The following is a 27,951-nucleotide window of genomic DNA, read 5'->3' as shown; positions in this document are numbered from 1 at the left end:
AGACTAAGTATTCGATCCTCTTGTTACTGCCAACAGTTTTAATTTGAAATCAATCCAACACTTATTAAAGTGCAATGGAAAAATAAGTTTGCAGGTAACAAGATGGAAGATCCCAATACTCATATTTCTAAGTACATCTTAAGCATTTGCAAGACATTAAAGATAAATGACATTATGGAGGATTCCATCAAGATGAGGTTGTTTCCCTTCTCTTTAAGGGAAGACGCGAAAGATTGGCTCCAAACTCTACCTAAAGGGATTCATTCTTCAATCATCTAGAGGAGAGTTTATATCACCAATTTCCACTAAAAGGAAGGCAAGAAAATTGAATGAAATATTTCCCAATCAAATTTACATTTCCCACAATAGCCACAAAATTACAAGATTTCTACATTGTAAAATCAATTGAAGCAATTAACTTAGGCCACTGGTGCTATTCTATAAGAAATGTGGAGACCTAAATTGGCTAGCTTTCAAAGCAAATTGTTGATAAATCTAGTGATATCTTCTTTGGCAACAACGACCATTGACAACCCCGGTGTTAGAACAAAGCACGAACCATGACCCCTCAGTATTAATAATAAAAACCTAATTTTGTGTTTTAATAAGATATAGACGAAGAATTCATCTAAATAGATGAAGCTAGCGATTGTTGGATGGGATAAAACATAGAATGCACTAAATGCTCTAATATTTCTTGTCTTATGGTATGTTGCACAAAATTTTTGTATTATTTTATCTCAATAAAGACACTAAGCTGGTTAGCTTGCTAAGCAAAACTCACTTGAGATATATTTTTTTTCCTTCTAGACAGGTAAATCTGCTTAGCGAGCATGTCCTCGCTAAAACGACCTTGTAGATGCTGATGTGACCTCTTCAAGTGAAATCTGAAAATTGAATAGAACTTCTTGCTTAGTCAAAGTATGCCATGTATCCTTTTCCGGATTTGCATTCTTGCTAAGTGATTTGATCAGCTCACTGAGCGAGTAGTTTTCGAGATTCCTTCTTCAATTCTTCTTCCGGTTTTATTTAACCTCTACAAAATAGATATAAAAGCTAATAAATCCCTAAATTTCAACTAAATTAAATTACTCCTAATTCTATGTGAATTCTAACTTAAAATTAACAAGAGCAAACACAGCCATAAACAATGACAATAATGTGAGATTATCGTTGTAAATTTAGATTTAAAATATAGACATGCACAACAATTATCAACTATTATATTCAAATTTCAAACAAATTAAATGTTATTTTTTATGAATTTAATTGATTGAAAATATTTAAAAAAATGGTTTTAATTTATATATATAAAATCCGGTGTATTTGGAAAGGTAAAAATCTGCCCTAGTCTAATTATTAGGTTTAAAAAATTACTAATGATTATTTATTCCTTATAGGTAAATAGGGACATCCATTTCAGGTTCATCACTTTCTTTTTATGCTTTGTCCCTCTTACTGTTTTGGGAGTCTAGTCCTCGATTAGGGTATTTCCAAACCTTTTTAAATCATTGAGGTTTGAGATTATTATAATTCCCAATAGTGCATTTTTCCAGGATATCGAAGACGACCTCTCACTATCAATCACACAATTCAAAGTTATTTACTTAAATTGCAAGATGCATGTTGTTTTACTTTTTTGTTTTAGGGGTATTAACGTAAAGTAGCCCTATGAAATTTTTGTCTTGGGATCTTTATAGCTATAGAGCCCAGCAGTGAAATTAATCAAAATAAGTTGAGGGCATGCAAAGCAACCAAAGTTATTAGCTGTATGTAACAGTTAAGCTCCAGCAGTCAAAGAAGAACGTGTTAGTCTTGCTTTATTGTATCTGTTGGACACTATTGATGAATGATCATGATATCTTAAAGGAAGGCGCATTGATAACAATAGCATTTTTTCGTGGCCCCAATGCATGGCCAAAACAATCACTCACATGGAGTACTAGGGCATAAAGGCAAACAAGGAAGCAATTAGGGCGTGGGAGTGGGGACTAATTCTTTTAACCTACATAATTAATTTTGGGCCTTCATTCCCTACCTACTTTGATATCTAAAAGGTTCCGATTCTATCTTTCCACGTGTGGCTCAAAGTCCACAATATATCACCATCGACATTATGCACCCCACACGTGTGTGCATGCTTTGATAAGAAAATGTCAAGATGCTATAGCTACCTAGCTACCTGCCTAGTGCCTATATATGGTTTCAAATATTACATGTTTACATTACCTAATAGTAGTGTAAATCTTCTTCTATTCGGATTCTCGATATACTCTATGCATAAAGTTGTAAACCATATATACCAACTGCATATACTTCGTGCTGCACATATTTTTCGAATCTTTTTAATTGAAAAATGGAGGAGCTGGCACAAAAAATAGAACAATGTTTTAATCTTGATTTAAACATAAATTCCTCAAGAACAAAATATTCAAGCTGGATCGAAGAGAAGCTGAGTTGGATCGAGAAAAGAGGAATGGTCTAGGTTTTATTAGCAGAGACGGTGCTTCAGTTATTAACGTGACAGTTGACACTCTTCACCAAAAAAAAGAAGTTAACGTGACACTTGTACGTATATATATATATATATGCTCCGTTGGCCATTCTTTCTATCTCTTCTAAGTGAACATACCGGACATCTTTCTTTGTTTATGAGTTGTTATTTTAGAGTCGTGTGGTTGTGGTTTTGTTATGTGGTCCAAAACATTACATATACCTGAATGGCTAGCTTATTTGAGTCTCTGGGTGTCTTGCATTTTGGTGATTGATCAAAACCTTTTTTATAACGTTACCACGCATGTTTAATTTTAAAAAAAAATCTTTTCGACAGATGTTTTTAATACTGTCAAAAAAATGTTAGGCAGAAACGTATATGTATAAAATTAATAATGTGTTTGTTTTTGGCCTTTTCTGCTTTAGATGGTGATGTTGAGTTAGCTTTTGATGCCATCGATAATTATTTCTCAAGTCAAGTCAAAGGAAAGACATTCATTTCGGAGTTATAATGCATTTTCAAAGATTTAGTTTCATAGTTTAACCCTAAATAATGTATGTAATTTCACTTCAAATCTACCGTCTGTACCAATCCACTTATCTCATGATAACAAAGTTATAAGAGATATGTAAAATGAAAATAGTGGGAATATGTATATAAAATAAATCTATGTTCAGAAATCTTTATCAAAACAACATTTTGTGGAAAAAGTATTATTTTGTTATATTCTAAACCTCAACATAAAAGCAAGTAAATCTTTATCTCCAAACCCATTTATAATCAAATTGACTTTATTCAAATATATAAAGTAATTAAATAAGATTTTTCAAAATAAATACAATAAATAGTTCAAACACTACTTGAAATTAAGTCTCACAAAATACTACAAACTGTTAAAATAAACTTATTTATCAAAAACTACTAACATAATCAAACAAGTTTTTGACTAATAAAAAAAACTTAAAAGCTTAGTTAAAGTGTTTGTCAAGCATACTTTAAATAACTGGCTAATTAACTAAACAAAATAACTTATTTTAAACCCTTTAAAACTTTATTCATTTGACATATAAACATCTTGGACAATCATTTTATCTCAATGGATACGTAAATTTCACATAATATATCAATAGCACATGCCATTCCATTAAATTTGTTTGAACTTACTAGCTATATATTCATTAATTTTTACTTTTTAAACAACTTTTCCATACATGATAAATTTTGAATTGAGGTGAGGAGGGGAAGAAAAGAACAAAAACAGTGAGTTATCTTGAAAGAAACGAAATGAAACACGATGAACACCACATGATGATGGTTCACTACACAAGGGGTGGCGGCGATTGTTTGTGGTTTGTAACAGAGGTATAAGAGTAACATTAGTTGTCGGCAATAATGGAAGCGAGGGTGAAGCCAGCCTAGGTGTTGTATCTGGAAATGGTGCTGCCTTGGAAGGAGTATGCTCATTTTCATTTTTTAGTGTTGCTGTATTGTAGTGTTATACTATAGAGATTTGAAATCTAAATGATCACTTGTATAGAACAGTTATAAAAATTAAAAACTTTAATAAGAATATATTAATATTGTAAAAGAAATTATATTATTATTTAATCAAATTTCTCAAATTAAAATTATTGTGATTATGTATAATGCCTTAAGCGAGTCAATCAATAATAGTGTGTCAAGAGCTCTCAAACACACTATTTGGAGCCCTCTCTCTCTCACACACACACGTCATCTATAAGAAGAGACATAAAGATAAAGTTAGGGTTTGAAAATAAAGTTATAATTAGAGATAGAAGATTACCTATAAATGAGCAAAAGTTAGAGTTTGAAATATGAACACACTGAGAACAGAGAAATTTTAGAGAGAACAAATGAAGATTATATAAAGAAGAAACAAAGACTAAAGTTATACTTATAAGAAAGCCATCAAGATGTCTATTTTGGCGGACAGAAAAAGCCATGAAGAGGTGCCTTTAATATCTTGAAAACACTTTCCTCGATACATCTTGGATTCGTCAAACTAGAGAATAAGAGTTTGATAATTAGAATGAAAACAAAAATGTGTTACTAAAAATTTGGAAACTTATATTGAACGTTTGTGGATTAATTGTACTAAAAATCCATCTAAAATATTTTATCTAGATTGATTCTTAATACAAATACTTAAGAAAATCTTGTAAAGAATTTCAAAAGTTACAAAAGATACTAGCATTGGATAAATTGTACTAAGAACCGATCAATTAATTATTAGTATATATATATATATGGAAGTCTTGTGAAAAATCAAAACTTGCAAATGACTTCAAAATTATATATCAATTGATAAAGAGTTATTTAAAAAAAAAATTTTACATCAATTCTATAGCAACTAATCCATAATGTTCATAACTATATATATATATATCGATTTTTTAGAAAAATGATTTAAATTTTTTTGTACTGGTGTTAGTGTTTGTAAAAGATTATGAAATTACTATGCAAATTTAGTTTCATTATTAATCATATCTTAAAAACTATGATGTGCATCACTTTCATTATTTATTTATTTAATATATTTTAAAATTATTTTGACTAATATTTATAATTTAGACGTGATCATCGATACTCCACGTACGTATTAACACTTGCTATGATTACTATATATTTTAGATTTATTGAATATTAATTATTTGTGTTTAGAAATAAAGATATAAAATTTGAATAATTCAATGTAGTTCAAGCTATTGTTAATTGAATTGGTCATATTATATTTTATTTTTATGATCAAATTAGATGATTTTTTTTATCCAAAAATTGATTCAAAACAATGGCTATGTTAGTTAGTTATCTGGAGTTTTAAACTCCTTCAAAGATCTACTAAAACTCATAGGTAAATTATCTCCTTCAAAGATCAACTGAGTACTCATAAGTAATAATTGTTTGTGGCTATATGTTCAACTTAAAACACGTTTCACATCTTTGATAAATCTTGGGGAGGTGGAAATTAATTAGGAACATCAGATGGGGAAAGTTTATCATTATATTGTTACTTAGAAGCTAAGTAGTAGAAATTAAAGAGGTGGGTGAGTGAATGAGTCCATGCATAATGCATTGCACCCACAGCCCACGGGATTTGAATTCCCATGACAATTTTCCAACGATAATAATATCATCCACACCCACATGGTTATGACCATCCAATGAACAGCATCCACGTGGGACCCCTATCATTTCACATGTAGCAACGCCTCGTGATCCAACGCTCCACGATTCGCGCCTCACATCTCATTGTCCCAATCAACGCAGCCCCACCGTGGTCCCCGCTGTTGAGTACCGTTGCCCCCGCCTTGTTCCCCCCTTGTCCCCCTCTCACCCTTACAACGTGTTCTTTCATTGTCCCTTATGTCACCGGCACTCATATCTGTCCTTCGGAAACCCCACGTCACGCGGTCCTTTCAACCGTGTGGTGCGGACCCCACAACGAAAGACTACATCGTGTCCGTGTCGGAATCTGATTGGTCCGTGAAAAGAGCGCGTATCACAGGCGAAGGTGGTCGGTTTCGCGCTTCATGATTTTGTGTAAAATTCATGCACCCATGAGAATAAGTCACCTAGATATTGTCCCACACTATTGTTGCTATAAAACTTAATGAGCCACCCACTAGCCTTTACACCACAACTTGCATCTCATTTCTCAATTCTCACATTATTATTCACATCTCCATCTAGATCTCTCTCTCTCTCTCCCAAGAAATTCATCAACAGACTTGTGATTGATTTGAAATTGTTCAAGTGATCTATCAAGAAATTGATAATTCAATGGGAAAGTACGAAAAAGAGCTTAATCTCGAGGCTACAGAGTTGAGATTGGGGTTGCCTGGAAGCGATGAGCCTGGGAAACGTTCTATTGTTAGAAGCAATAAGAGATCTTCAACAGAAGCAAGCGAGGAAGAGTGCATAAGCAAGGGCAACATGAATTCTAATGGTTCTGATATCACAAGTGATGACCAAGACAACCTTGTGCCACCTGCAAAGTAAGTGATATATATATACATATATCCTTTTAGTTTTAAAAAATGATGGTGAGAGATAGAGAGAAAAATATAAATATGATAAATGATATTTTTTTTTATTCATAGTTGTTAATATTGTTAGTGAAATATGCAGAAAAAATATAAATATGATAGATGCATGGTACGTATAATATATCATAAATAGAAACATAGAGAAAAATGCTAATTAATCACGTGTTTGGAAATATGAATGAGTTTGATATGAATTATGATTAAACTTTGGAACAATGAATAATGAAAATATTGTGATGTATGTAGAGCACAAGTAGTGGGATGGCCACCGGTTCGATCATATAGGAAGAATACTCTACAACAAAAGAAAGAGGAACAGGGTGAAGGGTCTGGGATGTACGTGAAAGTTAGCATGGCAGGTGCACCTTACTTGAGGAAGATAGATCTAAATGTTTACAAGAGCTACCCAGAACTTCTCAAGGCCTTGGGAAATATGTTCAAGTGCACATTTGGTAAGAACCTAGAACAAGTTTTAAATAATCTCTTATTATTTTTTTTGGCTTTCTTAAGATTAATTTGGCATATATATGTGTATGTTGAAAAGAGGAATAAAGTTGTAATTGCTTGTGATCCAGGTGAATATTCAGAAAGGGAAGGGTACAATGGATCTGAATATGCTCCAACTTATGAAGACAAGGATGGGGATTGGATGCTGGTTGGAGATGTTCCATGGAAGTAAGTTTCTTCTCCTAAATCTGTTCTTTGAATTAACTAGTAGTAATTATTTGTTGTTATTATATATATATATATATTAAAAGGTTGTGTTTTTGCTAAGCTTATGTTAATTATTATTGTAGCATGTTTGTGTCATCCTGCAAGAGACTGAGAATTATGAAAGCATCAGAAGCAAAGGGGTTGGGTTGTTTTTGACCAAAATAAAAAAACAAAGCAGGACCATCATGCATGCCCATATCCAAAACATGGAGCAAAGCAATTTTCAGTGACGTCATCCAAGAGAATTTCTTCTGTTTGGAATATGCAAGAGCTAGGCACTTGGCCTCTGTGAAATGGTTATATTTAGCTTATTAAAAAGAGAGATGCACATACACGATTTTATTTTCCCTTTATTTGTTTATTTCAAAAGCTAGGTGACTTTTTAGACCTGCTTAATTAAGTATACTATTCCAAATTCTCAATGCCTAAACCAGAATTGAAAACTGTAATGATGAAATGAGAAGAAAATAAAAAGCAAAAATGCTATTTTAATTGTATAGACTATATATATAGAGGATAAACATATATATGAAAAACTACTTTCATTTGTCATGTGTCTGGGTTACGTACAAAATATTATATATACAAAGGGATCAAGAAGGTGGAACTTTCATTCTCCTTCTCTTGCATTTAATTAATTTGATCTAATCTATCTTTCTACTTGGTTTTAAGTGCTAATTACGGCAAATTTTATTTGATGCCAATTATCCTATTTCAGGATGATCTTTTTTATTACCCACTTAAACAATTAATAGATCAAATAGGGTAAGGCCACCCGTTTTTGAACATGGGTCGTCTCGTAAGAATGACAATTCTGAATTTAATTCCTATAAAGTCAAAGAAGGTATCAAGAGAAAAAGTACAAACAACTGTATATAACTCTTGATTTAAATTATAAAATAAATTGCAAACTTAATTAATTCAGTTAAATAATAAGAAAAATAAGTATAAATATATCTCTTTTAATTTTTTTTTCACTTTACGCACATTATTTTACAAGAACTAAATAGTAACTCGTGCCTTGTCCGCGTATATTAGTTTAAAGTCCTCGTAAATTTTAATTTCAACCAAATTTTAAATTCATCTTCAAGGATTTATGTTCTGTAAGATTTGCTATTTCTTCTAATTCAGTTTCAGAAAGTGTACCCATATTTTAAAGAATTTTGATGATGAATAATAAAATTAATGCGTAAAATACTTAGAATTATTATGTCAATTCACAAAAGTATTAGCATATTTCTGGAGCCATCATGAGATGAATAAATTCTTCTTGAATTCGAAGATATCCACGCAAAACTTCATGTCAAATTTATTATGAGGATCCTGTCGGTAGGGTAACCATTTCTAAATTAAACATCTAGCTACATCGACCCCTTTCATCTTATAGATGGATTCATATTTTTTCGATCACAGAACCACGGATGTTCACTATTTACACAAGATAAGATAAACTGATAAATTGAAGTATTTTAATACACTGCAAAAATAAATGTCATGTACTAACAGAAGAAAATCTTAATTAGTTGTGTGAGTATATACCTTGTTTAACAGAAGTTTTACTATTGAAATATTAGTATGAAAATTGTGAATTTGTAGTAATAGTAGAATACATCATAACAATATTATGATGTTTTAATAATTTCTATCAATTTATTGTTCCAATATAATTGTTTGTTATATATAATTAGTACTTAGTATTTGTAAGGGAAAAAACAAATCATGTGAGATGTTATAAGAGTGTTGAAGAAGATAAAGATAAAGAGAGCAAATGTGGGCATCAATCATTTTTATTTTTAATGTGAAAATTTTATTCAACATGAGAAGAAAAAAATATGTGATCAAGAAAATGTCTCCACTGTTTTTTTGATATGCACAAGTATTTTTCAACCTAGATCTTCCAACTTCAATGGATCGGAATAAATGTATATATAACATAATAAACCATTAATTTCATCATTCGATCAATTATTCTCAGCTCTCTTCTAAATAGTAACTATTTTCTAAAATAATAAGAAATAAATAGGTAATCTCCCAAGTATTACTGTATTATAAATGAGGAGTCCCCAAATATTAAAAAAAATATTTTAAATTAGTCTCTGAAAATTAATATATCAACTTTAAAACTAAACTAATAAATATTCAATATCTTGAAAAATTATTTATATAGTTTTATTAGTTTAAAGATTACTTAAGAAAACAAATTAAAGTGGTTTAAAGATTCCAATATAACACAACTGTCATCAAATATGGTGACAATTTTTTCTCACTTTTTTTCTAGAAGATACTCAAGATCTCACCAGCCCTCCGGGCCGGGATCTGGCTGTTTGCTAGTAACAATAATTCATCTGATGAAGCCGTTCAGTCAAAACATCTTTTTTCTTTGCTAGTACTTATAATTTCAACCTAGTTAAGATGAACTAAATGAAGATCCGCGTGAATTTATATACAGTACTACTAGAACTTAGAATCGACAACGATTGAATTTACAGTACTGTTAGAAACTTAATTAGAAGTTATAATGTTGCACGTGAAGTTGTATATTAATAAAAAAGAAAGCAGGTTTTCTTTAAATTAAAGACATGATCATATATAGAGTTTAATTGGGTGCATGTGTACTGTGACATCAAAATTATTGCTGAAGAGATGATTGAGTTCAAAACCCATTGAGTTGTGTGGTGGGGGCAGTGTCCATACCCTGTGGTAGTGCAATATTAACAGGAGCTTAGGATCTTTCGTAGTTGGCAGGCATGGTTACGTCATGAAATTCATCAATCTATATATATAAAAAGTAAAGAAGATTACTATACAGGAATCCTTATCCGATAAACTTTGCTTTAATTGCTAGCTTGTCTGGTGCCATAGGATTCTGCCATTTTCGCCAGTTCCATGACGTAGACGCTTTGATTTAATTAATTTCATCAATTAGCTTATTAGCATCTTTTCCTCCAAGAATCTTATTCGTTTCACATTTGTGCATGCAGCAAGTTGGTGTGTGTGACACTGTATACGAATTGAGAGTTTGGCGTGCCTAACTGTCACTGATTAGCTTCACAATTCCAATACTGTTATATATCACCTCCATTAGCCAACAAATTATGCAGTAGCAATTAGTCAAATCTTCTCTTCTGAGTTCTGATATACGTCTTAATTTCTTCTGATTTATAATAGGTAGAAAGGGTTTCAACAAGTAATAGTTACAACAGAAATGCTAACAAAACTGTTTTTGTGACACATTGCACAAACTGTGTTCCGTGACGGTAATAGATTATCACACTGCCAAGTTTTTTTTTATTATTTACGTACCCAGCATAATAGCATATATTCACACGCCGTGACACATGCTAATAAAGCAGACGTATAAATATGATTAATTTTATCTTATAAGTCATTACAAGTAAATGGATATAATTATAGTATAAAATTAATTATAGTAAATATTGTGCGTGCAATAAACATAATTCTATCACAAATAGGTGAATCTCACCATATCAATGTATGATCCACCTATTTGCAATAAAATTTGACTTATTCTATACACAAATAGGCATTTCATATTCTAGAAATAATGGTACTAGTCAAAAACAACTAAAGAAATAGACTTTGTCACTTAAGTTTGCCACATGATTCTAAGAATGTGGCAAATACTTTGGCAATTTAAGATGTATTTAAGTGTTTTGGAGCAAATTAAGATATCACTCTTGTCTAGATGTGTTATTTTTTTTTTGTAATAATAAGGTTGTTGGTGTGAAATATGATTAAACCGTGTAGTTTAATTCGATTTTGGAACAAAAATTCATGTGAATCAAACACAAAATAAAAACATGATTTGTTTGATTTAGTTTAAATATAACATTAAAAACAAACCAAATAAATCAATTTTTACGGTTTAATTTAATTCGATTTAATAATTTTCTATTTTTATTCATCTATTATCATAATTTAAAATTTATTAACTAAATTTATATAACCATTAAGTTATATTACTTTCAAATGGTTGGAGTTAATATATAATTTTTCATAACTGGAAATAACCTCTAATCAGAGGTAAAGTCCCCATTCATGGAGAAGTATCAAACTTGCTCATGCTATAATGACCCATCCGGCGAAGGTACTACTATTTTTTTTTGGAAGAGAGATAAAGGTCCCTAAGCTTCTGACTGTTTTTTTAATATATTAAATTCAGACTAACAAAATGAGCATCAGGTGACTGCCTTTATAACTTCAATCAGGTGTGTTGTGGTTTGTGGGTCAGTTTTACATACATGCGTCACAGGCACCAGATCTGCCAGTCCAGACCAGATCCAACGGTCCTTCCTACTTGTGCATGGTACAAGATCCACACCAGTTGTGCACCCTAGAATCAGTCTGTGAAGGATACAAGAGAAGCACAACTTGTGCAAAGTTGAGGAAAAGGCCTACACGCTTCTGGCATGATTAGTTAGGTGTTTGGAAACAAAATTGACAATGACCTAAACCAACACAGATATATAGTTAGACATTCAAGTCCTTCCTTATCTTTTGAACTTAGTTTAGGAACCAATTAAGTTAAACATAAACTAAATATTTTATTTTTACTTTTGTTAAACTTATATCATTAACTTTCTAACAAAACTATACTATTATTATTAAAATTATAAAGAGTACTAAATCTAAATACTTTAACTATTACTAGTTTATGCAATTAGAGCTAAAAAATTGAATTGAACTGTTCACAACCTAAAATCAAACCAAATTTGAACTTTAAAAAATGGTTCCTATCAAACTCGATTCAAATTTCAAGATAAATTGATTCTTATTAAATGAGTTGAGCCAATCATGCTCGACTCAACTTCTTTCCGACCCTATTTCGAGGACCCAAAAATAAAACTCGTCTCTTATGGCTTTTATTCAAATCATGGTTTGAAGTTTGTGAACTGAAAATCACACGCTTTCATTGTTGATGCCTCTTTATATCCACAGTTTAATGTTGTCATATGTTGAATATTGTTAATTTATCTAAACGGTCAAGTTGTTATCAAAACTTAGAAGAACAACAAGACTAACATTTGTTTGAAATGATGACCTTGTTATGGCTCATCAAGACTGAATAGTTTTTAGTGCTTTATCGATTCCAGTAAATGCACAACAGGAATAGAGAATGCTGAATGCAACACAATCACTTGATCACTAAGTATAGTTCAAGGGCAAACTTAACCATTATCAGTACTGACATACATACAATTTAAAATTAGGGGCAAAATGTAAACTGTACAAAGAAGTTTCACAGTTAAAATTGAATATTACATGGGCGAGATTTGGCATGAGCCATTAGAAAGACACAATTTCATCTGCAGCTACCATACCTACAGGCATCCTAGCATTTTGACTAGCAAACGACCCCATTCTTGAGTCTAGTATTTCCAGTTGAGACTTGACCCATGGCGGATTGTATCTGCCTTCGATCCACAGAGCTTCCCCTGTATCTTTGTGTTTGAAATCAGGAGCTTTTGGATTCCTCTGCAAATTTTCCAAACATATTTGAAGATAAAAGGAATGGAAAATTCACAAGGGCTTTAAAAGAACATGGAGGATACAACTTGAGGGGAAAATCACATTCATCAGTCAATTATGAACTGAGCAAGACATGGCTATACAAAATGGCAGAGGATAGTTGACTGAATTATTACTCAGAAATTGATCAAGATCCATAAACATAAATTGTTGACTGAATATAATGCATGCTGTATTGTCTTGGGATTGTTCCCTTCACTTTTGGGTGTATGTTTCATGCAGGCGAAGACAAATGGCAAACAAATGTAAAACAGAATGCCTAAAAACATTAGTCAGGTTTATTATTATTATCATTATGATAAGAGTAAATAACACTAATGCATGTACTGTGTACTGGCAGTGTAAAGGACTTTTATATTATCAGCTAGTTACAAATTACATATATGATAAGTTTATTGACTTTGATCATAACAACCTTAAAAGTCATACCTACCAATTTTATACTAACAATGCATAGAAATTAAACTCTTAGGATAAAAGGCTTTTCTTGGTTCTCAGTAAAGTGAAATGGGAAGTCAATGATGTAGGTTTAACTGGCAGATGATTGAACAGCAATGACAGAAGTTGAAATCATCTGTCACTATAAGACCTTGCCAAGGCACATGACATGCTCCAACCTTGAAATGGGGCAGCATACCCTTTCCTAAACTATCTTGCATAAAAAAATTAATGGGGAATCATTGAAAGGCAAGTTGAAATCATATGGTTGATATCATTTTTTTTTTTAAAGTCTGGTTGATATCATATTGATCTAAAAGAGAGAAGTAACTCCATAAACAAAACAGAAAATTAGCAATATTCGATAGGCACGCAATACTTCAAACCAAAGTTCTAAATTACCGTTGCAGTTCGGGTTTCACCACAATCTTTGATATTGTGGAAAATTGCATACAAATGCATACACAATTGCAGACTCGGATAACCCAACAACCTTGAGCATTGCCGGACAGTTTTTAAAACATTTGAAACAATCACTTAATAACACATTACAGTTTACAGCTTAGATATGCAGATTGTCTTAATTCACAGAATTAATCAAGAATTCACCTTGTTGTTCCTATTGTCCCACCACTCCCCTGGGTTAGCAAAGAACGCATTCCATGTTTCCACCACAGAACCAGTACTGTTTGCAGCATTGCTCACTTTCCTACCTGAAACAAAAAGCAAAAATATTCAGCAAAATACAAAAACCCTGCCAAGTTGACACAACATACCACAGAACACATAACTTACCACTACCAGCCATCGCAAAATCAAACTCTTGACCCTGCGATGACGACACCGAAGAGAAATTCCTCTCAATGAAATTCAGCTGTTGAACAACAACCTGGCAACATTCAAATAACAAAACAAGTCATAACTGTTTTTTCAGCGGCCACAATGTACATCTATTTCTAATTAGAGAAGAAGAATTATGCACTAACAGTGTAAAAAGTTTTACAAAGTGATCCAATCAAAACACGTATGGTGTAAGTTTGTTTTAGAGTTAGTGGATAGGCATCAAACTCAATTAATTAAAGCCTAAACCTTAAACCCTATATCATAACCAATTGGCCGCGGTTACGAAAACCTTGTAGTAAGTTTGGCTTTTTCCTTCCTCCGTTTCAACAGTGTCGGTAATGAGGCGACCAGAGACATGAATCTGGTGACCTTTCTGGAGATGCTGGGAAGCGACATGCGCGAGGTCGTCCCAGAAAGTGAGGTTTATGGGCGATGATTGTGTGGCGCTTTTCTTGACGTAGAGGCGGGTCCAGGCGACGACCTTGCCGGAGGGGAGGTATTTGATTTCGACGGGGGCGGCGACGTTGCCGATGAGGTTGACGGAGTTGCAGAGTTCCTTCTGCCACGGAATCTCCGAGGGCTTAGGGTATGATGATGGCGTTGTTGTTGTTGTCATGGAGCACTTCAAGTTTATCCCCAGCCACCCTTCCCAGCGCGGCTGCTGTGGTTTCCATGAAGGGGAAGCGGCGACTTGGAATTGGGGTTTTGAAATTAGGGTTTTGGGATTGGTGAAAACGTTCCTCAAGGTGCTTGATGATGATACTGCTTGTTCTAGCACCATTTTTCTTTCCCGTGTCTTCGTTCTTTCCACAGCGCGGATAGATAAGGGAACTGGAAAATTTGTAATCGGTTTCGGACAGAACGGTTGGGTTTCGGCCCATTGGTTGGAGCCCAGTTTTGTAGACTGTAATAAACTAGCCCCCATTCCCATGTATTAATTTTGTTTGACTGTTTTGATTATAGTCTTTTTTTTTTTCTTCTTCTTCTGTACATAAGGTATCCACACCGTCGAAATTATAAACAGAGAAATTATTAAAGTGAGTTTTATATCTTCATACGCACAGAAAATTAAATACCTGTCAGCAAGTTTAAAGAAACCAGCAATTATCAACTGTATTGGACCTTGTTTATCTATTGTGATAGTCACTTTTTAATTGAGTATTCTCTCATTTATGGAAGTCGCACAACTTCTCTGGTGTTGTATTCATAAATTTGATGTTTGCTTTCTCTCATATTGTTAGGGAAAATAATTCTTGGAGAGATCATCCATTACACTATCTCTTTGTGTTATGTCTAGAAAGACTTTCACAGTTGATGATGTCTAATTGTAACTCGTACAATTTTATTTTATTTTTGAGGGGAGGGGGCAAAGATATTTTTTCTTGCATTTGCTGAGGCATTACAATAGGATAGCATACATCAAGTGGAAGTCATTCAAGCTTATCTCAATAACTTTTTCTCAAGTCCAGGTCAATAAATTAGTAAGGAAAAATTAAAATTGATTTCTCGAAAAATTCAATTGGGGTATTGGAAATCAAGCGAGTGCTGATTTTTTGTTTTGGGAAGATAGAGTTTTTTTCTCATTGTATTTCTGATTCAATATATATGTTTGGTTTATAATTACAAAAATACTTCTGCGAATTACAATGCAAAATTGTGCATTCCTATGTATGAATTGAGAAGAAAAAACTTGTTATTTATTAAGTTAAATCCATGCATGCACTAATGTGAAAGAGATTCCTTTGGGGGGAGAGTAATGACATGAGGAAAGTTAATTTATATACTAACTTGGGATATATTTTTCAACCCAAAATGGAAGGTCTATTAGCAGTGTGTTCTACTAGAAAGATTAATGATGCTTTCTTAATAAAATTAGCTTAAAGGATGTATGTTAACACAAACAAGTTGTGGGTCATAGAATAATAATTTTAAAATCTAAATACAAATGTGGTGATGGCTTGATTTTAGAAGTTAGGAAGGCAACTCAAAATCTAATTTTTAAGGGTTTCATTAAGGTGAATTATTTTAAAAGTGAGACACCAGAGTGGACCATTCTTTTTACATGTAATAGCAGGTTATACACTTTATTTAATATGTAGAAACATGCTAATCACCTTTTTTTTTAGGATCATTCTTTCTCTCTATTCGCTCTCAAAGTCTCACCTTTTCCTTTAATGGGGTTTCAGATCCAACCATTCCTCTTCTTCATTTCTCATGTATTGGAAAAACTAATAAACTTATTTTGGTAAACATTGGACTTGAGTAAATATATAGGTCAATTCAACTTGTAAAAGACTCATTTGTATTAACTTGCATTTTTCTTGTGGTTAAACATATTGACACGGATTACAATAAAAATATGAGAGAAAAAATGTAAATGATTATTTTACGGTAGAATATTTCTAATCTATGTTAAAATTGTTGAAGTTGACACAAATTTTAGAGAGAATGTGTATTCAGAATCATAAAAACAATTGTTGGCTTAGTAGCTTTACACTATTAAGACAAGAAACAATAATTGATCCACGTTTTACATGACCTACAACATGGATAACTAACGGATAAAAAACTAACTTCTATTCACACGTCCATAAATAATAGGAAGTTATCTAACAGATTAATAATATAAATAACAAAATAGAAAACAGTAAAAACAACTGATTACAACAAAAATAGAATTTGAGAAAACAAATATAGACAACAATATTAAAGAGGACACTAAAACATAATTCTCAAAAAAATTCATTCATTTTATTTAAAATAAAGTGAATAACTTACTACTACACACAAAGAGGAGTGGTTTATCTCACCGATGTCTCACTTTTGATATAACACAATAATCAAATCCTTACACAAGAGAACTAATAATATTACATATACTTTCTCATACCCATAATTAAATTTTGAATTTTCAAGAGTGTTTTCATTAAAAAAAATGAGACTTTTTAAACAAGTGAGAAATATGTGATACTTAAGAGGTTCGTCCACCTAATGAACTAGTCATTTAAATTGAACTTTCCTCATTAAGCCCTAACATTTTACTTTTATTTTCTTTCTTTCATATTTTACATCCAAGATATGAAGTGTACAAAAATTATTTTCATAATTTTAATCTCATTGTTACCATCCTATTGTACCAAAAGTAAGCAAAACTACACAAGCAAAAATTCAGCTTTCAAAAATTAAGATTGGTTGTTGGATTGGCAAGAATCGCTTCCCATCTAATAGTCATTAAGCACGTCACTTTTATTGACAAAATTCAACGCACGCACAAGAAGACCTTGGTCTAACATTTTTCTATACGCACTGAGTTCAGAGCAACAGTTTCCGTCACTTGAGATTTGAACAAAGCAGCTTACTGATTGAAACTATTTGGATTAAGATAGCACCATACTTTCCATTCCATCTCTCCCTCCATTAGAAAAAAGGAGTCCAAATTACTTTTAAATAAATAACTAAAGCACACCTCAAATAAAAAAAAAAGCAATATCATTTTCTGGTGGACTAGCAACACCCAGCATTGTTAAAGCAATCATTATCCATTTCAGCTCTGCAATTCAAATTCCCTAAGAGTTACATCACTAATAAAATATACACACCACCCTAACCTTTTAGAAGGTCCCACTGCCCACTACAAAAAACCAAGCCCCACTATAAAAGCGCTTCCATCACGTTCCACTAACCCCCACTAATTGATACAAAAAGGAAGAGCATATCAAGTGAACTTCGACAATTTCTTTCCCTTTACATGAAATTTATCAAGATGGGGTTTGCTTGTGTTTTGAAGGGCATTGACATCAAACCCTGTCTAGACAAAAAAGTTGAAAGAACGACAAAAAGGAAAGACTATGGCATCCAACCTTGAATGCAACTTGATGCGAACCAATGACTAAGGTTAAGGGGGTTTGAAACAGGCAAATTACACGTGGGTCCTAGCAGTGTTAGGTGAGCCCTTGATGGGACCACTGGATGGTGCATCTGTGCCAGAGTTCTGACTATGATTATGAAGGAGGATTAGTTTCAGGCTTAACTATACTAGAAGTGCCTGAGGGTTGTGACTGGTATATTGCTGAAGCTAGTGAGACGGGCATGATGCAGAGTGCTTTTGATTGAAGAAACTGCATGGCAGCACCCACATTTTCTTCCATAAGCTTGGCTACCTGTCTTTCTGTGCCATCATTTGACCACTTCTCCCAGGCTGGCTGGTTTCTTCCCTCACCGCCTTCTTCCTGAATAGATAGATACTAAATTTGATAAATTGGAGAGAAACAAATTTGTGCCAACTATACATTAGGTAGAGTAATTACCTCGACTGACGATAATGGGATATCAGTTACCAGTGGTGCCACTGCACCAGCTCCACCCAATCTACTCATGCTCAAAACCTGAAAGGCAGATGAAGCAGCACTCAGAAGTCATTGAAAGTCTGTTTGCACTCTAGTTTCATATTGTTGACAAATTTGGATCCTTTGAAATGCCTTGCTGTCACTTTCATATCCAAACAGCAATATGTACTCACACACATGTCAAGAGTAATGAAATTGGTTGCTGTGCTTGTAGAAATTGGTTTTACAATTCACAATCACAAATATTGAAAAACATACTTTCCATGGGTGGACAACAATTCAGTCCACAGTTGAGACCCTTCGATATTATTGTATAGTTAATAGTTAAAGTAGTTATAGCACAAAATAGTGTGAAGATTCCATCATTTGATTGTATTTAGATATTCACTCATCTTCAGGAATAAAATCCAAGGGCTAATGGGTACTCATCCAAAGTGGCTCTTAGGGTTGATAAGCACACGTTGAAAAGATGAGTAGTCAAAAAGGTAAAGCTTAACAGGTTTAACAAAGTAAACCACAAATCAAACTAGAAGCTGCCATTAATTATAAACTGAGACCTAATAAGAACAAAAATCAAATGAAATGAAATATGAAATCCATGCAGATCACAAGAGCATTAACCTTCACTTGAAGCCTCAAGAACTTGACATAATCCACAATTTCGTCCAGCATGGCAGCTCTATCTGTCTGAACAAATAATAATATCAGAGACAACAGGAAAAAATGATGCTGCAGAGGGTCAAGAGAAATGCAGCAGACCACAAAAGTCAGTAATAAAACTTTATACATCATGAAATACAGTAGACTTGTTCAATACTTCAAGAACTCTCTACATTTGCAGCACACCTAATCAGGACATATGCAAATGTCTTCCTATATATAGCTCCTTTGATAGAAGACTTTTCCTTGATTAATTATATTGCAATAAACAAATATTAATTGTTAAACAAAAAACATGTCAGGCATGGCTATCAGGAGATTTTATTTAATAGTACAAACTCTATTCATAACTGATTTAAGCAATATATAGGTCCATGTGTAGGCCACTTTCTAAACTCAAACACAATACATTAGCATTAAATCATTCTTTGAGGTAGATTTTAAAAATGTACATAGAGCCCCATACTACCGAACATCTGACCTTCCACAGACCCCACAATGGTGGAACTGCAGAAGTCTCAAGAACTGAATCACCTTTTCATATAGAGGCTTATGTTTTTCATAACTTTGAATTACTAAACATGCATTAACAAGGGAAAACAAAAGCAAAAAAAAAACTATTAAGCATCAATAAAAAACCAACCATCTTTTAATCTATATTCTAGCTATTATTCCCAAAAGAAGGAAGAAAAAAAAAACACAACCCAAATAAGAGTAGTCCAAAAATTAACACTTGATTCCAGTCATTGCATTCAAAAACCACAGATTAATACACTGTCCGGCGGTCACTCACTTCAATTTAATGCAATTCATTATTCTTATTAGGAATCAAATTTGAAAGGGGGAAAAGCAAAGTTCCTAGATAAACCAAAAGTATTCAACATTTTAATGAATTTAAGCATTATATTTCAAGAATATTTTACATGCAAAAACACCCAATTTTGTAAGAGTGTAGAACTGTAGATGGTTATTGTTCCAACTTCCAAGTTCTAACATATAAGCAAGTACATAATGAAAATATCTACAAGGTTCCATAAAAATATGCAAAAACACACACCTGGGAATATACATTTTCAGCACTCTATTTTTGGTAGTAATTGACAATAAGTATCAATTGACACACCATAACTTAATGAAGTGTGTCATGGACTCATTATAGAGTCAGGTTAAACATGAAAGAAAATCCCTTACTTATCCAAGGACAGAATTTCACAACTTCCATAGATAAGTGTCAAACTACATGTAGTAATAAAATGGCATGTCCAAGAATTCAAATACCTTGTTGACACTAGGGACCAGTTCTTGCAAAGCCCTGATTCTTTCTGCTATTCTCTCTCTGCGCAACTGTCATTGAACGGAAACATGAAGAATAAAAACAAATTAGCTAATAAAAAATAACGTGATTTTGTCATAATTTTGAATATTAAGCACCATAATAAGAAAGTATGTATTCTTGGAAATATCTAGTGCCCACCCTTTCAGCTATACTATGCGGATCTGTAGCCTGTCCTCTTCTAGCCCGCACTCTAGGTCGCACTGCTGGTGGATGTGGAGCAGTAGGAACAGTAGTAGGCATGGGTTGTCCATGAAAAAACTGCAAAATGGTTATATATCAGCTAGAGAAAAGAAAAAATCTTTGATCGACAATTTTCCGCCAAGCACTCTGAAAAGCAGAAAATATACTAAAAATAATAAAACAATATGTAAAAAGTTAGCATTTATTCACAAGATAAGCTTAAACCAAATATAGCATATCCTATATGATTTAAGAATTTAAAAAAAAAACAGAAAAATAACCCTAAGTACCAATGCCAAGGCCTGAGTAGAGCCTATTTTCCACTATATCATAATCTGAAATGTTAAAAAAAAAAAAATCATTTAAAGACTTTCAACGGCCTTTTACTGATACGACCAAAGATTGGGTTCCTATCTCACAGTCCATAAATATCTAATCAGAATCATACATCTTCAACTTGAATTCTTATCTGAAACTTATACCCTAAGTCAAGTATTACCAGGATTATCCACTCATGAAGTACAGAATTTCAATAAGAGCAATTGTTGATGCTTGATGCTATAAGCATCAACAAAAGGAAGCCAAAAAGGCCATTTTCGAATAAATTTCTCCATAAGCACTTATGAGAGAAATAAATAAGAAGAAAAACCGAGTTTATGCACTAGTTAAAAATCAGCTTCTGGAGAAACTAAAATGAGAAAGCTTTTACAAATTCACTTATGCATATTCTTCTTACTTCCATTATAGAAAAGTTAATCCAAACAAGACCACAAGTTCTTCTCACTTGTGAGATTTAATTATTAGCAAAGAAGGTACCATTCCACCGCTTGTGCATTAATTCCGTTAAATTGTAAAATACACACACACACACACACACACACACACACACACACACACACACACACACACACACACACAGATATATATATATATATATATATATATATATATATATATATATATATATATATTCATTTATTTGTATTATATTGGATAAGAGTAAGCGACGAACCTTGCCTAATAGAACTTTCCATTTTCTCTCATTCCACTCCACCAACAAATGGAACAAAACACGTAAAAAATCGAACTCAACAAATAGCTCGATAACACATGATCATATGATTCATACCCCAAAAGAGCAAGAAAGGAAACAAAAAAAAAGTATATATTAAGTCGTAAAATTATAATTTAGGAAAATCTACGATAATAGGAGGAGAAAATAAAAAATAAAAAAATGAAAACGAAAAGATGATTAAATTACGTTTTTAGGTCTGGTATCAACGACGTCGTCGCGGAAGCGCTTGCCGCTTCCAGAAGCGTCCTCGGGCGTGAGGAATGGTCCCTTACCTTGGTCCAAGCTGAGGCCGAGCTGGTAGGGCGGCGCGTGGAAGGCGGCGAGGTGGGTGGCGGCGTCGCCGGAGTTGAGCTGAAGCATCATCGGAGAGGCGTCGGCGGCGGGGTCGGCGGAGGCGAAGGTCGAGAGGCCCAGGATTTGCTCCAGGAAGTCGTCGGTGGGAGCTTCGGAAGGGTGATTCGCCATGATGACTCGGCCGAGTTAGGGAAACGAGTTGTAATTGGAGAAATAGAAGAGAAGACAATTTTGTTTGGGGTTTGGCTCTGGTTTTTTAGAGTGTTCAGAAATGCCAGTTGAGTTGAGACGATGCGCAAGAGGAAGAAGGGGTTAAGAAGAAAATAAATAACGCTCCAGTTTTTTATAAAATGGACTGCGCTTTTCGTAAATTTACAGCTCCCACCCATCCTCTTGTCTTTTCTAGCAAACCTTGCTAACTTTAATGAAAACAATATCATACTTCTTAATTAAAATTGAAAACTTACTTCAATAATGGCATTTAGAATTATGTAAGTTACTAGTCAAATTCAAATCTTATAAAATGTAACCAAACATAACTGAAGAAAATACAAGATTGAAAATGTCTTCTGCCCCCAGAGACTGCTTTTAATTTTTTATCGAAAAGAAGTTTTTTTTAAGGACAAAGTATCTTTTTTATACTGTCTTTAAATTATAACATTTTTGTTTAAATAAATAAGAAAAAATATTTTATTTTTTCTCAAATCAAACAGCTTAAAGTGACTGCTCAAAAGATTGTTTTGTGCTTGTTCCGTTCCACGAGGCGATGCAGCGTCTTTCCGTAATGCACAAATGCTTCGTAGTTCGTACACTCACTCACCAAAAGGAAAAAAAATGCATCGTAGACTCTCCGTCCTACACGCACGCACAAATATATAATTCACAATTTACTTAAATATATTTTTAATCTTTTAAATTTGAGATATTTTTTATTTTGGTTTTCCAATTAAAAAATATTTTGTTTAGTCCGTCAACTTTAATTTAAAACAAAAAATATATATTCCTTTTATGTTGTGCCTCAAAATTACTTTGAAAGATCAAAAATAACATTTGCTAAAATTAAGACATTAAAAAGTAAATTTTAATTGAGGAACTAAAATTAAAGTTATCCCAAATTTAAGTAACTAAAAAAATATTTAAGCTTTTATAATATAAAGATTTTGTTGGAAAAAAATAATACAGAGATTTTAAAATTTATATATCAAAACTTCTTTATGGTTCGGTAATAAACCCGTCAATCATATAAGTTATGTAGGCTGGAAAGCATTTGTTAAGAGAGTTATCCTAAATTAGCATTAAAGAAAGGCTCATCATGAAAGGCAACAAATTGGCTAGTACTGACATAGATAATAGACTAAAGTAAAATACAAATCGTTATAAGTACAACTTTAATTATTGAACACGTGACAGCAAATCAATATGGATACTTCTAGGCATGACAAATAACCTCTGGTACCTGCTGATATAACCCTGAATCCACACCAACTTTAATTAAAAAATATCATTTTGACTAGATATGTGTATAAACACGTGTATTATTTGAACTATTTAAATAGAGATAAATATCAAATTATATTCATACATATATCAACAATTATTATAATTTTTTATTCCAGCATATATACATAATATATATTAAATATTTTATTATTATAATTTTTGAAGATATAAACCAATTAGCTTAATAGTTAAACAATTAAATAACAAACTTAAAAATATACATTTAACTAAAAATATAATTGAATTCTTAATTTTGTTAACTTTAATTTCTTTATTATTTTCATTATATTTGTATTCTGTACGAATTAAAATACAACTAAAAATTTAATATATAATTTATTTAAAATATATAAGTAGAGTGAAATTATAAATAAAATAAAATAAATTACTTGTACATATACCTGAATCCAATAAAATAGGATATTAAAATTTTAAACCCACTTCCTTTATATTCATACCCACCCCACCTTTTATGGGGACAGAAAGGAAAATGACCTAAGTGATCCCTGACACGCCCGCTGTCATCCCTAGATACTTGTTGTACTTATAATAATTTGTATCTTAATCCAATCTTATATTTATTCCGGACCTAGCCAATTTGTCATCTTTCATGATGAGCCTTTGTTTAATGTTGTTCCCAAGTGTTGTCTTAATTTTAAAAAATCAATAAGAATCTCATTATTTATGAGTGAAGTTTTTATTTTTAGTTTTTGGAAACATGATAAAGATACAAAAACCAAGATCATAAGCGCATATTATAATTAATGAAAACATGGTCAAGTATAAAAAAAATGCATATTATAATTGATGAGTATAAAATTTCAAATTATCAAATATTTTAAACAATTCAAATTATCAAATATTTTATATTCAAATTCAAAATTCTTATTTTTTTTAATGCATGCTCAACCATCAACCATACAGCAAATAGAAGATAGCAGAAAACTTTATACAAATAGTTTGTCATAACCTCGTTATTCGTTAAGGAGACTAGCTTGAGGGTTTTGTTTTATTATCGAGGGGAAAGTGGGGAAGGTTGAGTGAGGAAACACTTCAAATCAGAAAAAATTAATAATCTCTTGAACCCAAAGACTCCGACAGATTTTCTAGCCTGAACTTGAAAAGAAAAAACAAGAATCAATACCTACAAATATAAGGTACAACCTATTATTTTGTATTTACAAATGCCACAAATTTTAACATCTAGAAAATTAAGGTACTATGTAGGATTACCATATCAATCATATTTGATTTTGGGGCTGTGAAAAGAATTCCTTTGCATTATGAGCGACCTCTGCCTCCACAATTGCTTCAAGAACTATGTCAGATCCTTTCACATCAGCTGTTAATACAATCATAATTTGTTTCATATGAGATGTTGTAAAAAAAAACAGAATCCCTTCAATCCCTCAATCATGAACAGACAAGACAAAAAGCTACCAGGCATTTATAAAGAAGAAAAGGGAAAAGAATAAATTTACGGCTTTCACAATGAAGTAAATAACAGTTTTTGTAATATCCAAGTCCATACCAAATGGACCACAGTATTAACAATGAATGAAGCTCAGCCAACAATCTTTACTTCAGCCTAACCAAATATAGTCCAAATGAAGAAGTATACAGATTAACTAATTCACATTTGAAATATCTGTGTGTGTGTGTGATGTGAAGTAACAAGATGCTACATATTTTAGACTTTAGAGTTTAGAGCCTGTGCATATGCAATTATGCATGTATTTGGCATACATAGATAAGCAATAAACATGGCATGACCACAATATATAGTGCACAAACTGTAAAACATAAAAATACCAAGTAAAAAGTTCCATAATTATCCAACTCAGAGATTACACAATCATGACACGGGAAGACAATAAAACATAAAAATATCATACCCCCACGAATTGGTAATAGTCCAGCATTTTCAGCAGAAATTGGTAAGACAGTAAGCTGTAGTTTGTCTTCTATCTTCTCAACTTCGGTTCTACTTGCTGACAACTCATTTTTTATGGCAGGGGAGTTTACCAATCTGGAATAAATGGTTGCTTGATTTTGCATATGGCATGAATTGGATGACATTGAAGTTGAATCCTGGAAATATTTATAAACCTGTAAGCACACTCAGTTCCTCTACCAGTATATAATTGTCTCAAGTTGTGGGTTTAGTCCATAAACCTTCATAAGAGTGGGTATCGAGCTATTCTCTTGTCCAGATTCTTCTGGTTTCCTACTTTCTGTATTATCAACAGAAGATAATAGGATTTAAAGAATCTCAGCAATTGCATCTGTAAAAAATTAGAAAACTACAGTAGAATCCAAATTCCAAAACACATCATGTAAATAATACCATTTGAGATAGATGTCTGGTCAGGATCATCCACAAGCCTCCGCGTCAAAGGGCCAGGATTTATGATTGATATACTTCGAATTTCATGGCGAATGGCATCTAGCTGAGCCATTGTGTCTTGCAGTTCCTTATGAACCTAAACGTCAAAATAGGTTAATACAATAGAATGTACTATGTAGTTTTTGAAATGGAATGTCATTACCAAGTCCTTGCATGGAGCCATGGATAAGCATTCCTCGATAGAACACAAATATTTTCCTAACTTTTATGTTCCTATTTGACATTATTGTCCAAGAAATTCAAAGTGAACCACATGTTAAGATTCTAGAAAGCCAAATTGTCATTTTTTCCAATTAACATAAGAAATGCTATATTATGACTCGGTGTGTGTTTGGTTTTCTGTAGAGAAAGTGCTTAATGTATATTTACCAGAAAAATATTGCCTTTTTCATTTGAAGCAATGGGAATTCATGCCAACTCAAGAAAACAAAAACAGAATCTAAAAAATCCTAATGAAACTAATTCCTGTGAGGCTGAGTTATAAATATATAACGTTGGTTGAAGAAAGGGAATACCTGGCGAGCTTGAGATTGCTGCATAACAGTGTCAAACTGACCACGAGCCAATTGTACATATCCAATAGCTCGACCAGCTAGCCTTCCTGCTGTTCTGCATATGATTGGTAAATCCTTTGGCCCTATTACAAATCCATTTGCCTAATAAACACTTTACATTTGAACTATATTTAATATAATTTTTCTATATCATAAACAGATGTAAGAATAGTGTAACCCAACCTATCAGAGCAGCAGTAGCTCCAAGCAACAGAAATATTTCTCCATATGAAAAGCCCAGCATTGCCCACTGTCTTCTTGAAGTCCTATGGAAATTCTCTAGTCCTTAACCCTGTGTTTGGATAGAGAATTTTAGCAACTTAGGAAAATGGAAATACATGACATTTGAATAATTTGCAATTGAATTTCCTTTATTTTTCCAAATGCCTTGTTTGGATAATGTAATTTAAATTTTCCAAATAACTTGCAATTGATACTGCATACTCCGGTTTGGAATTTGATTGTGAAGGCTGGGTGGGGTGGTGGTTGGGATATAGAGGGGTTGTTTGTCTAAGTTGAATTCTTTAATCAAGCCATTGTTCTGTGTGTCTCTTCTTGGAGGACTGACCCTGAAGATGCTCAATGGTGTTCTCAGTTTGGCTTTCTTATTCTAAACCAGCCTGTTTTGGTAGACAAATTTTATAGTTATCCAGAATTAAGCAAACCTCATACAACTGTTAGATATGCTACAAAGAAATTGCTGGAACTTAGAGAGCAGAAACCATCAAACCTATCAGATGCTATTGTTGAACACATACAGATATTGGAACTAGGTACAAGTGTTTGAATGTGGGTTATGGGTCAAACCTCTCTTTCTAATTATATCATAATCTCACACACATTCTCCTAAACCAGAATAGACAATATCACACCACCAATCTATCAATTATTTCTCCCTTTCTCTTTCGTGCATATTCACAAACACATGCTGCTCACCACCTAGCTCAACCTCAAACCCACCAAGACAAATCCACGAGCAACTTCACCAAATTTAGTAGTCTCCTCCAACCCCGTCAAACCAAAATCCAAGTAAACTCTAACTAAACATTGCAACCAAACTCAGAAACGTATAAATGCAACCCATATAGAAGTGCATGTTCAGGCAAAGCATATAGATATGTGTTCTCATAGGCAAAACATGCAGGCAGACTCAAAATCAAAATCGATGAAACACAAATCAATGAAATAGAAAACGAAACACAAAACAATGAAATAGAAAACGAAACAAAAATCAATAAAATCAAAATTTAAACAATAAATCAATGAAATAAAAAAAAAAAGTGAGCAACGACTAATAGAAAGAAACAACCTACCAACGAGACAGACAGAGAGAGAGAGAGAGAGAGAGAGAGAGAGAGAGATTGTGAAGAACAGAGAAAGTGAGCAACGAGCACCAGTCGAGAGATTGAGCGTTGCAGCGAGAGAGGTACACGAGAGTAAAACCCGCGCGTAATTTTTGCTTCATAATCCCGCGCGTGTACGATAGAGAAGTA

The 27,951-nt window shown here is 32.8% G+C and overlaps 4 protein-coding genes across 7 annotated transcripts; 1 reads left to right on the top strand and 3 right to left on the bottom strand.

Annotated features, from left to right (window-relative positions):
- Positions 1-6,146: 6,146 nt before the first annotated feature.
- Positions 6,147-7,909, top strand: LOC114369691 (auxin-induced protein 22D-like). The gene is made up of 4 exons (XM_028326936.1): positions 6,147-6,510; positions 6,808-7,013; positions 7,137-7,236; positions 7,359-7,909. Exons 1-4 carry the CDS (start codon positions 6,296-6,298, stop codon positions 7,429-7,431), a joined length of 594 nt encoding a protein of 197 aa, XP_028182737.1. The 5' UTR covers positions 6,147-6,295; the 3' UTR covers positions 7,432-7,909.
- Positions 7,910-12,406: 4,497 nt separating this feature from the next.
- LOC114372360 (protein OSB2, chloroplastic-like) lies at positions 12,407-15,030 on the bottom strand. The gene is made up of 4 exons (XM_028329868.1): positions 14,396-15,030; positions 14,059-14,152; positions 13,873-13,976; positions 12,407-12,771 (listed from the first exon to the last, which is right to left on the bottom strand). The coding sequence occupies exons 1-4, from the start codon at positions 14,885-14,887 to the stop codon at positions 12,583-12,585; spliced, it is 879 nt and encodes a 292-aa protein (XP_028185669.1). The 5' UTR covers positions 14,888-15,030; the 3' UTR covers positions 12,407-12,582.
- Positions 15,031-17,578: 2,548 nt separating this feature from the next.
- LOC114372100 (transcription factor UNE12-like) lies at positions 17,579-22,356 on the bottom strand. The gene is made up of 6 exons (XM_028329506.1): positions 21,890-22,356; positions 20,587-20,706; positions 20,391-20,456; positions 19,074-19,139; positions 18,414-18,491; positions 17,579-18,335 (listed from the first exon to the last, which is right to left on the bottom strand). Exons 1-6 carry the CDS (start codon positions 22,166-22,168, stop codon positions 18,108-18,110), a joined length of 837 nt encoding a protein of 278 aa, XP_028185307.1. The 5' UTR covers positions 22,169-22,356; the 3' UTR covers positions 17,579-18,107.
- Positions 22,357-24,385: 2,029 nt separating this feature from the next.
- Positions 24,386-27,941, bottom strand: LOC114369974 (sec-independent protein translocase protein TatB-like). Of its 4 annotated transcripts, none has more exons than XM_028327254.1 (8): positions 27,772-27,941; positions 26,642-26,750; positions 26,420-26,541; positions 25,845-25,980; positions 25,673-25,731; positions 25,393-25,588; positions 24,731-24,839; positions 24,386-24,613 (listed from the first exon to the last, which is right to left on the bottom strand). In XM_028327254.1, the coding sequence occupies exons 2-7, from the start codon at positions 26,700-26,702 to the stop codon at positions 24,739-24,741; spliced, it is 675 nt and encodes a 224-aa protein (XP_028183055.1). In that variant the 5' UTR covers positions 26,703-26,750; positions 27,772-27,941; the 3' UTR covers positions 24,386-24,613; positions 24,731-24,738. The 4 variants fall into 4 exon arrangements, with proteins under 4 accessions (XP_028183055.1, XP_028183054.1, XP_028183053.1 ...); XM_028327253.1 differs by having other exon boundaries at positions 24,386-24,608; XM_028327252.1 differs by adding an exon at positions 26,903-27,078 and having other exon boundaries at positions 24,415-24,839.
- Positions 27,942-27,951: the final 10 nt, after the last annotated feature.

This window comes from Glycine soja, chromosome 10, assembly GCF_004193775.1.
Source record: "Glycine soja cultivar W05 chromosome 10, ASM419377v2, whole genome shotgun sequence".
Taxonomy (NCBI): domain Eukaryota; kingdom Viridiplantae; phylum Streptophyta; class Magnoliopsida; order Fabales; family Fabaceae; genus Glycine; species Glycine soja.
This window is presented reverse-complemented; position numbering and strand designations above follow the sequence as displayed.